Below are 12,236 nucleotides of genomic sequence, written 5' to 3'. Positions count from 1 at the left end.
TGTCCTCTTTGTGGCAACATGTGTTTACTTGACAGCAAGTGTTTAACTGTTAACAACTATTTTCTAGGCCTCAGCTGAATCAAGAAGAACAAAGACTCTCTGGTGAACATGATGATCCCCTCCTCAGCTATGGCCTCAGACAAAGCATTGCCTCATACATGTTACTAGTGGGAGAGAACAACCCATCCAATTCCAAAAACAAGAAAAAGGGACGGCAAAGTCAAGTGATATCTGAGGCACACAATCGAAGGAGTATCAGATCGCAGTATTACGAAGAAGAAGATCTGCAATCGCCTTAGCACAATCGAAGCTAGTGTGATAACAAAGATACACATTCTAATGGAGAAGGACTATGAAGAATTACGGACACAAAGTGAAAGATTTGTTTAGACGATGAACTGAATGACACCTAACCAAATCACAAACTGTGGAACCTGCAGGGTTTTGACCTTCTGAGAACTTTTCAGAAAGTACTGCTTATCAAATGAACAATTTTTCAAAACATGGTCGGTCACTAAGGGGCTGGGATAAGGAATTTCAGGAAGAATTCAAGAAAATAGACTCTGATTATAAGTAGGATGGATTTAGGATATGGGATACCAGATGGCTGGTATTTACAGTTCCACCCAGAATCTCTGTACCTAAATCCAACTATTCTGAGGTAATCTCCATGGAATGGAGAATAATTTGGACGTATTTTTCCAGGTGAACATCTGCAAGGAATTCACAATTCTGTGGGTATTAACCTACACATGTTCCACCTGCTCTTAACAGTTGAAAAAAAAGGTTAGGGAGGGGCTGGTGCTGATGCTGGCAAGGGTTGGTGGTATGAAGGTCTAGGGGAGTATGTGGTCAAAACAGGGAGAATTGCATGCACCTTATGTGCATTGGGAGTGGGCCTGCAAATGGACTAGACTAGGAGCCCAAGACTAAAGCAATTTTACCAACTAAACCTTCCGGCTGGTATCGGGTAAGGTGTTCCCGTACAAGGCAAATCCAGTTGCAGGACAGAGAAGTATCCGACTATAGTTGGACTATGCTGCAGATAGGGAATGTTCCTACATGATATGATGATGCAGAATATTCACCACACCCCATACATCACTCTGTCAATATAGCGAAATGTGTAGCAGGCAACCAGAAAGGGAGGAACAAAAGTACAGGCCTATATTGGAAGTTCCTTTAAGGCCTGTACAACATTAGCATACCACTGTCACACTGTACAGGTCACAAAATAGTGGAATGACTGAGTAAAAATAATATTCATGTATATTCTTATAATTGTCTTAAAAATATATGAAACTTGAATTTATTTCTTTGAAAATATGAATAAAAAAAGTAAAACGTTAGACATAAATCCAATAAAATATGTTTTTGATGGGAGAGTAGAGCAAAAGTTAAAATATTTATAGTAAAGAGCAGGATATTTTATTTGTGTATAATGTATATATTCTCTTTAAGTAAACTTCTGAAGTGTCCATCCTAGTACAGATCCTGTCTACATCATGGTTGTTGCTTCCCTAGACCAGTGAATACTTAACAATGCATTGTCACCAGTGCTTTTAATAATGGGACTCAGTTGTTGCCACTCTGTAGCTGATGACGTAGAAATCTTAAGAGTGTACCTATGGTTTGTAGATTATGGTAAGAATACTGTTTCTCTACTCATAAATGCTCTCTTCAGTTTGCCTCAATGAAGGAATCTCCGGTCCACATGTTTCTTTCAACACATTCAGAGAATTGCATCTGGACAGGGACTATTGTGGGATTCACAGCTAATGCTGGGTCACCTGTTGAAGCTTTGTTGCCTCAGCACCTATCCATCACAGCCTGAAATGACTACCAGTGTGGCTGACATCCCAAAGTAAGTTTGTCTTATTGTGCCAAAATGCACCACCTTGCTATGTCCATGGTCACTGTCTGTCATAGGCAATATGATCCCAAAGTACCTCTTGGGATTTATCAACTTTGTGTAAGTGACTACAGCTTCTCCAAAGTGGCTTCTAAGGACCACTGATCTGGAGGCGCCCCAGGATGTATGTAACGTGTCTTTAGGTTGTTCACGCATGCATAACCCTCATTGTACTTCCCTGTCTGTATATATTGTTTTTTTGTTGTTGTAATGATGCTTCAATAAATTGTATTTATGTCTCAGTGTAATAGATACAGTTCCCCAAGGTGCAATGGGCATATGCCCCTGCTTTCTGCTCCCCGGGGCACTTTGGTATTACAAAAGGGACTGCAAATGCTTGTGCCGCCTCTTCTGTAATACAGCCATCCCAGCGCACATACATTGCCGATGTTATCTTAAGGGGCTGTGCCCTCATTTGCATAGGGGTATGGCAGCATGCAAATGAGGAAAACAATATTCTTCTGCACCCTCAACACATTATGGACGAGGGGCAGAGGCACAAAGGACTTCAGGAGGTGCACTCACTGTGCGCCACAAAGAAGAGCGAACCCTGAGGTAACCCTCCAGAGGAGAGGAAGTAAATCCCATGGATGCCGCAGGCATCCACCTGCAGGTGGATGCAGTCACTCACTGCACTCGCCTGCAAGGGAATCTCTGTTAACCCTTAGAAATACATGGGGTACCACCTTAACAGTGAAATACATAGTGGTTGCTTAAAGCAGCTTCCTTGCTTTTCACTAATGCCCTGTCCCCATGGGAGGCACAAGTTTGCGACTGTTATCGCACAGTGCACCTGTTTAAAGGTGCACAATGGAGCAAACTGGAAGAGTGCACTTATTATATAATAGCAGCCCAGATATCATTATTGAGTAGCACAAAGAACAATAAGCAAAAACTGCTTTCTGCACACCAAAGAATGGGCATAATTTTTTTAACATTTCCAAAATTCCACTTAGAAGTGTCTAAAAATCTTTTGAAGGGTGGATTAATGTCTTTATTATGCTGAGATGGCATAACATTGTATTGTATGTTAGTATTTTTCTGGTTAGTGTTGTATCAGTGAAACACCTTGCACCTTAGAGTACACAGGAAAGCCAGGCTAACAGGAGTCATACTCTGATGTGGTCCTAACACTACTAATTCTGAAGATGCAGTATTACTGTTGTAAACGAAGTAAGAGGCGGCACACCAACGTCGTGTAGTTCAGGGTAGTTTAATAAGTCGCTGAGTAGAAAACCCAACCATCGTGCACAAGATCCAACGGGCAACTGTCAACCGTTAGATAGAACACAGGACATGTCACAAAGCGGAGCAGCGCGAGTACAGCGCGCGACATGCGTCGTGACACCAAGCAAAAGGGCGAATATAACACATCTCCTTTTCTTAAACAGAGAAAGAAAAAGATGCAAAAACAGAAATAGGTCAAAAGCTCACAGTAACCTTTTACGAAGAAAAGGTGGAACACAAGAAAAAAAACAAAGCATCATTGAACACATTACTTGCTCTTGGGAATGCAGAACAAAATGAAACAAGACATTCAACCCCACATTCTCCCTTAAACAGACAAAGTTACACATAGTCCTTCAAATAAGCAGGAACAACCTTGCAGCGAAGAGGTCTGCCAACTCTATCAGCAACCACATCCTTAGAAGTTTGAGCTGAAGGAACAGACTTAAGCTTTCTTTGGTAAAGTGCCACCCTGCGGAGGTTCCATGTTTGGCCATTTTGTAGCTTAACATAGTTGCCAACCACGGACTTTACCTGGTAGGGTCCCCTAAATTTATTGAACATCCTCTGGTTACCCCCAGGTTTTACTTTTACCAGGTCCCCTTCAGCTATTTTGGAAGAGACAGCTTTTCCCATGAAGTCACCTCCCACACCCTTTTTTTCCTCATGTAGCCAAGTAGGAATGAGTTTAGTGCCTGGCACCCTCCCCCTCATGAGCTCAAAAGGTGTTACAGACATGTTGCTATGAACAGTGGTGCGGTATGCCCACAGCATTTCTTTGATCTCCTTCTGCACAGGACGACCTGACGCTAAAGCGAGCTGCATAGTACCCTTAACAAGCCTGTTTATTCGCTCACAAAGTCCATTCCCTTGTGGGTTGTAGAGCGATGTACGCAAGTGCTTCAAACCAAGGAAAACAAAATAATCCTCCATAATGGCAGAGGTAAGCTGTGTACCATTATCCGTTAACACCATTGAGGGAATGCCCTCACGTCGAAATATCTCATCAAGGACCTTGACAGTGGATTCTGCAGTGATGCTTTTCATGAAGGCAACCTCAACCCACCTAGAAGTTGAATCAACCACAACCAAAGCGAATTTCTCAGCATCTACCAGATCATGAAAAGGACCTATGAAATCAATGCAGACCTTCTGCCATACACCATCATCTGCAATAATCTTTCCCATGCTATCTTTACTAGCACAAACCTGTAGCCTCTTTTCAGACTCCTTGCACAGCTGGCACTGCTCAACCCAACCCTTCACCTGTGCATCTACACCAGGCCACCAAAAATCAGCTTTGACACGTTTGCCAGTAAGGGTTTGGCCAAGATGGCCCTCATGCGCCAGCGCAATGATACGGGGTCTAAGGGATGCCGGAGGTACATATTTCTCTCCTCGCACAAGGATATGCTCGCCCTGTAAAGAAATTTCATCCTGTAACTGAACGTAAGGCCTAAGAGCAGGTGAGACAGTACTCTGCCTTGATACCCCTTCTTTGCACATCTTGACTAAGCCAGCCATAACAGGATCTTTCCCCATTTCCTCAATCCATTCCCTCCTAGATATGGAGCTGGGTAAATCACCTTCCAAGTCATCTAAAAACGCAACCACATTTTCAGTCACTAACTCTTTGGGTGGTTCTTTAGTGTCAGGTAATCTAGAAAGACAGTCCGCAACACTGTTGCACCAACCGGGCAAATATTCTACACTACAAGTGAACTCTTGTACACAAACAGCAAGTCTCGCTAATCTCCCAGAGCAGTTCCTAATCCCCCCAGGGGCCAAGACCTTCAATAGGGGCTTATGATCAGTCCTGAGTGTGAAGGTGATTCCCCATAGATACACCCTGAAATATCGAGTTGCCCACGCGGCTGCAAGAGCTTCACGCTCTATGACCGAGTAATTCCTTTCGGTCTCAGTCAGAGAACGTGACGCAAACGCAATGGTGTTCTGTTTGCCACCCCCTTTCTGTGTTAAGACCGCACCAATCCCAAAGGAACTTGCGTCAACAGTGAGGATGGTGTGATAAGACTGCACAAAACTTGACAGAATGTTAGCATCTAATATGTTCTGTTTGATCAATAGAAAGGCATTCCGCTGATCTGCTCCCCAAGTGAAACCTTTCCCTTTCCGCATGATAATACGCAAAGGTTCAACCTTTTCCGCAAAATTCTTTACGAATTTCGCATAGTACTCAACCATGCCCATAAAAGACCTTAATTTGTCTTTGTCATCAGGTTCCGACACGTTACAGATTGCGCTCACAAGGTCTTTTTTGGGTTGTATACCAAGACCAGATACGTGGTACCCTAAGTAGTCCACTTCTTTAACAGCAAAAACACACTTTTCTCTACGTAATGTTAAACCAGCCCTTGAGAGAGCAGAGAGAACTTTGTCCAGAATAACATCATGGTCACCCACATCCAAACCATGAATCAGGATGTCGTCCTGGAAAAATACTACCCTTTCAATGTCTTTTAGTACATCCGTAATGATTCTTTGAAAAGCACTGGCTGCAGAACAGAGGCCAAAAGGAAGTCTTTTAAATTGGTAAGTACCCTCCGGAGTGATAAACGATGTAAATTGCTTTGAGTCCAGATGAAGCTTTATCTGGTGGTATGCGCTGCGAAGGTCTAATTTTGAAAATACTTTTCCTCCACCCAAACTCAGGACAATTTCATTTATGTTCGGAAGCGGAAAGCTATCCATTATCACCGCTTTGTTGAGGCTTCGCAGGTCCACACAGAAGCGCAAGGATTTGTCCGGTTTCTGTGTGATCACCACTGGACTCAACCACAGTGTGGCCTCCACAGGCTCAATTATGTCATCCTCTAATAACTGCTTGATGATTTTCCTGACCTCATCTCTTGCAGAAAGGGGTATCTTCCTTGCAATGTGTTTCACAGGTGCTACATCTCTTTTGGTTTTGATGATGTGCTGGTAACCAATGGCTTCCCCCAACTTCTCATTGAAAATACACTCATGCTTCTTAAGAATAGTTTCTAAATTATCATGGACTGTATTACATGCACTTTCAACGTCAATACACATTACAGGTGGATCAGCTTTCGGGTTCACTCTTATGTTAAGTTCATACTGGTGTAACCACCCCAAAATGGCAGGGCCATGCGGGGACACATAAACCTTCCCCTGAGTGACCCTCCCTTTAAACTTGATATTTGCCTCAAAATATCCAAGGACACCAATGCTCACACCCTGGTAACCCCTTAGTGTGATGTCAGACTTGACTAAAGTTGAACCAGAGCAAGATGAATTGTACAAAATCTTAGGGATGATTGTGTAAAGCGATCCTGTATCCACCATTAAATTGATAATAACACCATTCAATTCAAAATCTGCTTTAGGCCGAGATAAGACAACATCCTCCATTGACTCCATGTTCCCAGCAGACGTAATCATCATAACCTCTGCTTCATCATCAGTAACTTCACCCTCAACCATAGCAACCTTTTTCGTGCCAATTGTCCTACACATTCGTGCATAATGCCCTTTCTTTCCACATTTTAAACAATCCCTAGACAAAGCTGTACAATTTTTGCAATCAGCTAAATGAAAAGGGCTTCCACACCTATTACAAGACCGTGTGGCTGGTCTAAATTTGCTTGTCCCGCTAATATTAAATGAGGTTGTGGGTTTCCCCCCCTTGTTTGTTTGTCTCCCTTGTATTAAAGCTATGCTCTCTGAAGCATCTGCCTGTAGGCTTGCAACTTCCTGACAACTAGTGTGTCCCAGTTGTATTCTTTTAAGTTCTTTCATACACCTATCGCTTTCTTCAGCGACTTTAGCAATGGTAATTGCCTCAGTAAGGGTGGGGTTTTTAGCTGCCCACAACTTCTCCTGTGTCTTCTTGCTAAAACATTGTACAATTAATTGGTCGCGAATCATCTCATCCTGTATGTTCCCAAATTGACACTTCACAGAGAGTTCCCTCAGCCTAGAAACAAATTCATCAATAGTTTCATTTTCTCTCTGAGGAGCAGTGTAAAATTTGTGCCTGCGCATTACAACATTTTCTTGTTTAGCAAACCTAGTATAAAGTCTAAACAGAGCATCTTTGTAAACGTCATCAATGTCAAGAGGCGGATTTGGCAAGTATTTAAACACCCTTTGACCCTCTTTGCCTAGAGCACCCAGTAGTAAAGCTTTCTTCCTGATGGCAGAAAACTTTGTACCATCTAAGGCTATTATATAATTCTCAAACGCCTCACACCAGTCATCCCATTCCATTGAGGGTTCACCAGGGGCACTCAGAAAAGGAACAGGCGCTTGAATGGCATTGCTCACATTCATAGTGAATACCCAGGAGTGGTACACAAACCACGATAACAATAACTTAAACAGCCAAAATTTAAAACAGTCTGCAAAGTTCGCAATGTCTTATTTTAAAGTGTGTGTGTCACTGACGTTTGAGTAACACACTGTAAAGAAATCGATTTACAAGTGAGTGTGTCACTGTAGACCAACGACAGTAGTCTTTGATGGCAAAACGTCTTAAAGACAGCGTGACACACAAAAGCGAACTTGCATGGAAGTGAGTGTGTCACTGCAGAAAGAATAGCGGTGGTATCTGTTTCTTTTAAACCGCTTTTCCTTTGGCTGCGCGTTTCCCTTTTAAGGCACTCCGCCCTCCGAGCAGTGGGGCTCACTGGTATTGCTTTCCCTTCAAAAATGATTTCCCTTTTAAGGCCAATGGCAGCAGGGGCGCTGTTGCCTGCGTCGACGGGCCGAGGAGCAACAGTTAACGCTCCGTCGCGCTTGGGAGAAGAGAGTTTTAAGTACACTTCCCTTCACGGTGAGCGAGTTTGAAACATACCTTCTGTTGAGGCTTACTTTCAAACCGCTTTCTCTTTTAAAACGAATCTTCCGGTCGGGTTTTCTTTCTCGCGTCGTCTTTACCGGCAGACACTTTTCCTCACGATACCCTCCGCCTTCAGCAGTCGCCAAAAATGTTGTAAACGAAGTAAGAGGCGGCACACCAACGTCGTGTAGTTCAGGGTAGTTTAATAAGTCGCTGAGTAGAAAACCCAACCATCGTGCACAAGATCCAACGGGCAACTGTCAACCGTTAGATAGAACACAGGACATGTCACAAAGCGGAGCAGCGCGAGTACAGCGCGCGCCATGCGTCGTGACACCAAGCAAAAGGGCGAATATAACAATTACACCTTGGACCGGGATAATAACTTGCTTTAATGTTACCAAGAGGTGTTGTGTAAAGGGCATACATATTACCACATCTGTGCTAGTGGTGACATGCCACAATTTGCAATGCTGTATGTTAGACCAGGTATCCTTGGTGTGGTTTCCCCAGTCTTTTTACCTATACCTTCTGTGTTTTTACTGTTGCTGGACTGTGTTTTTGTTGGTTCTGATCTGGGCACTTTACCACTGCTGATCAGTGTCGAAGTGCAAGTGCTCCCTGTGTAAATTGTGATTCTGTTTGGTTATCCATGATTGGCATATTTGACTTACTGGTAAGTACCTAATAGAGTGCACTATGTGTGCCGAGGGCCTGTAAATCAAATGCTACTATCGGGCCTGCAGCAGTGGTTGTGTCTCCCACATGGGTAGTTCTGTAAACTTGACTAAGGCCTGCCATTGCAGTGTCAATGAGTGCAGTTTTAACCTGCCATGTCGAACTGGCAAGTGCATCCACTTGCTAGGCCCTAACCTTCCATTTTACTACATGAAAGACATCCCTAAGGTAGGCCCAAGGTCCTCCCATGGGCAGGGTGCAGTGTATGTGGAAGGTAGGACACGTACTGATAGTAAAATACTGCCAATTTTTGCTTTTCACTATTGCAAGGACTAGCTCTCCCATATGCTATCATTGGAGCTGCCTTGTAACATTTTACAAGTGTAACTTCCAATTGGGAACAGCTAGAGATTTGGAGTTTGGGTTCTCTGAGCTCATAATTTAAAAACACATTTTTAGTAAAGGTGGTTTTTAAATTGTGTGTTTGAAAATGCCATTTTTAGAAAGTGGCCATTTTCTTGTTTAAACATCCTTGTGCCTCTGCCTGCCTGTGGAATCAACATATGGGTTAGCCTGACAGCGGTCTGTCTGTGCATTCACTCTAGACAGTCACACAAAGAGAGTTGAGGAGTGCCCTGCATAAGCTGATGGCAAATCACCGGTCTGAAGGGCCTTCCTGACCTAGAGTGGTGCGAGGAGCTGTCACCTTAACCTGAATAGTGATGTGCCTGTCCTCTCACAATGCTGTCTCCACCCCCCTGGAAGGTGTATGGTGCCAAAGCCAGAAAAGGCAGGAACTTGTAAACTGCAAAGACTTCAAGGGCCAAAATGGGTATAAATATTGGAGCTAAAACACCAGACTTTTGATGCTTCTGTCTCTTGGCAGTGGAAAGGACTGAACTTTTACTTTGGTGTATCCTGCCTGAGAAGATTTTCCAAGGGCTTAAAGTAGAGTTTGCCTCCTGTTAAGAAGTCTCAGCGACACAAGAATTCACCTGCAGCATCCTTGAGCTCAACTGCTGGGAGTTCCGACCTGCCTTGGTGCATCAAAAAGACATCAAAATCAACGCATTGCCCTTCCAGTGCCTGTTTTTGTGACACAGCGCCACCGCGCAGGAGAGATTTCCATGCACCACTGCCATGTGGCCGAAAAAATTGACGCAGCGCCTGTCAGTGGCTGATGAAATCACAGCAACCCGAGTTCAGTGCACAGTGTGTCCGAAGTCAGAGACCCCTGCACTGACTCAGACGCAGGTCCTGCTGTGTGGGTGAAAGAATCAACGCATTGCGGGACCGCAGCTGAAGAAATTGATGCAGCTACTGTTTGTCAGCGCTGCATAGACCTCCAGCGTGCCTGGATTTCCATGCATAACACCTGTGCACCAAGTTTTTACGACACAGCACCTGCAGACCAGAGCCATCTTCAAATCGATGCATCACTTCCCCCTACAGTCCTACTTCTCCTGCGTGCAGCACAACTGTCGTATCGCCTCCCCAAGTACACAGGAACCAACACATCGCTGTGTTTGCCGGCGCTTGCCTCCTCCTCAGCTGTTTTGCCTTGAGGATTTCAGCGCATTGAAGGTACTTTGTGTAAAAAATCACGCATTCAGAGTGTTCTATGAACAGAATTGCTTAAAACTTTAAAAAGTCACATTTTGTGTTGTGTATGTTGGATTTTAGTCGTTTTGGTCTTGTTTGGTTTACATAAAGATACTTTATTCTTCTAAACTGGTGTGGTGTCCATTTATAGGGTTTTCACTATGTTACTGTGTGTTATGTACAAATACTTTACACATTGCTTTTGAGATAAGCCTCACTGCTTGTGTCAAGCTACGATGGGGGTGAGAAGGGATTATCTAGGTGCGCAACTCCTCTTTCCTTGACTAGAAGGAAGGGTCCCTACTTGGACAAGGTTTATACCACTGTCAACTAGAGGCCCCCCATTTCTAACACTGTAATGCTGTATTATCACAAAGGTAATATGTGTTGCTACATGACTATAGGTCCACTGCAATGAGACAATGCAATCAATGTGCGGCAGTGCTGCACAGCCATACCTTTCCTGCAGCACTCTTAATGAAGGCCTATTCTCACAGTGTTTAGCTGACTTCAAGAATGAAGCTACTGGTGACAGGCTTTCATCTATAAAAAAGCACCACATGCAGGGGCGTAGCCATCAATGGTGCAGGAGGTGCAGTGATACCAGGGCCCGTAGACCCGAGGGATACGTTGAACTTCTACTATTGCATTTTTTACAACCCAAGCAGCAGACAGGGGCCTGTTATTTTTGCTTGCACTATGGTAAATTTGTAACGCCGCTAAGCACAGAACATTGCCGTCTTTTGTTAGTTGAGCAGGAATGAAAGTCAAGGATTATCAGGGCTCAGGCGTGTACTCGGAGGTGAGGACACCAGTCGGGATGCTGCTCAGATACAAGTGCTGAGAGTTTGATTCTAGAACGCATTCACAGCCCAGCCTTGAAATCTACTCTGGGGGAAGTGGTATATCATGACAAGAATCCATGTTATGTTATGTTATGTTATGTTATGTTATGTTATGTTACTGGCATTTATTGTGCGCACAGCTGCTCCAGCGAAGGAACGTCCCGGCGCCTGACAAGTAAGCCACACAACATAACTGAAGAGATGGACGTTAGGAAGGGAGAGGACTACGGGAACAGAAGAGTCTTGACAGCCCTACGGAATGAAAGCAGGTCGACGAGGGTCCGGATTTCAAATGGAGGGGCATTCCACAAAGCAGCAGCACGCACCCAAAAGGAGCGTCCCCCAGCTCGGCTGCGTTTGAAACGTGGAACTGCTGCTAATTCACGGTCCGAAGACCGTAGAGAACGACCCGGAATGTAGGGGCACAGAAGGTTATGAAGGATCTGGGCAGAGGGGCCTTTTAAGATCTTAAAGGACATACAAAGCACTTTAAAGTGAATCCTCTGCCTAATGGGTAGCCAATGGAGAGCACGCAAGGTGTGGGAAACAGGACAGAACCTAGGAAGGCCTACAACTGCTCTGGCCGCTGCATTTTGCACTCGCTGGAGACGGGTGAGCTCGGCCTGATTTAACCCTATAAAAAGGGAGCTGGCATAGTCAAGCCGAGACAACACCGTCGCCTGAACCACAAGTTGACGGGTCGCGGCGTCAAAGAATTTGAGTGCGGGTCTCAGGTTACGCAAGATGCCAAAGCAGCAAGCCGCAATCCTTTTGGTGTGGCATACAAAACTAAGAGTGGGTTCCAACCACACCCCCAGATTTTTTATCTCCGAGACCGGAGTGGGGGTGGGACCCAGCTCAGGGGGCCACCAAATGTCGCCCCAGAGTTCCGTCTGTTTGCCAAAGACAATAATCTCTGTTTTTTTGGCATTCAGTTGGAGACAGTTGGACGTCATCCAACTGGCCACCGCCCGTAGTCCGTCCCGGAATCGTGGGGCCTCCACCCCAGAATCCCCGCAGATCGTGACCGCTAGCTGAGTATCGTCCGCGTAGACACCATGGTCATACCGCAGTGCTTTACGACCTCAGCCAGCGGCCTCACGTACAGATTGAACAACGCGGGACTCAGCGAGGATCCCTGCGGTACCCC

At 44.8% G+C, this 12,236-nt stretch overlaps 2 protein-coding genes across 3 annotated transcripts in view; one reads left to right on the top strand and one right to left on the bottom strand.

Moving 5' to 3' along the window:
* SLA (Src like adaptor) overlaps positions 1-2,154 on the top strand; it is a 94,725-nt gene extending 92,571 nt beyond the window's left edge. For both annotated transcript variants that reach the window (XM_086966243.1, XM_086966242.1), the window contains exon 8: positions 68-2,154. In XM_086966243.1, coding sequence (XP_086822369.1) covers positions 68-299 — 232 coding nt within the window. In that variant the 3' untranslated portion in view covers positions 300-2,154. The remainder of the gene's footprint in view (positions 1-67) is intronic.
* TG (thyroglobulin) overlaps positions 1-12,236 on the bottom strand; it is a 711,260-nt gene that overhangs the window by 260,425 nt on the left and 438,599 nt on the right. The gene's annotated exons all lie outside the window — the stretch shown is intronic.

The sequence above is a fragment of the Lissotriton vulgaris genome, chromosome 4_1, assembly GCF_964263255.1.
Source record: "Lissotriton vulgaris chromosome 4_1, aLisVul1.2, whole genome shotgun sequence".
NCBI classification, from domain to species: Eukaryota; Metazoa; Chordata; class Amphibia; order Caudata; family Salamandridae; genus Lissotriton; species Lissotriton vulgaris.
Note: the sequence above shows the minus strand (reverse complement) of the source record. Positions and strands in the feature narration are given on the sequence as shown.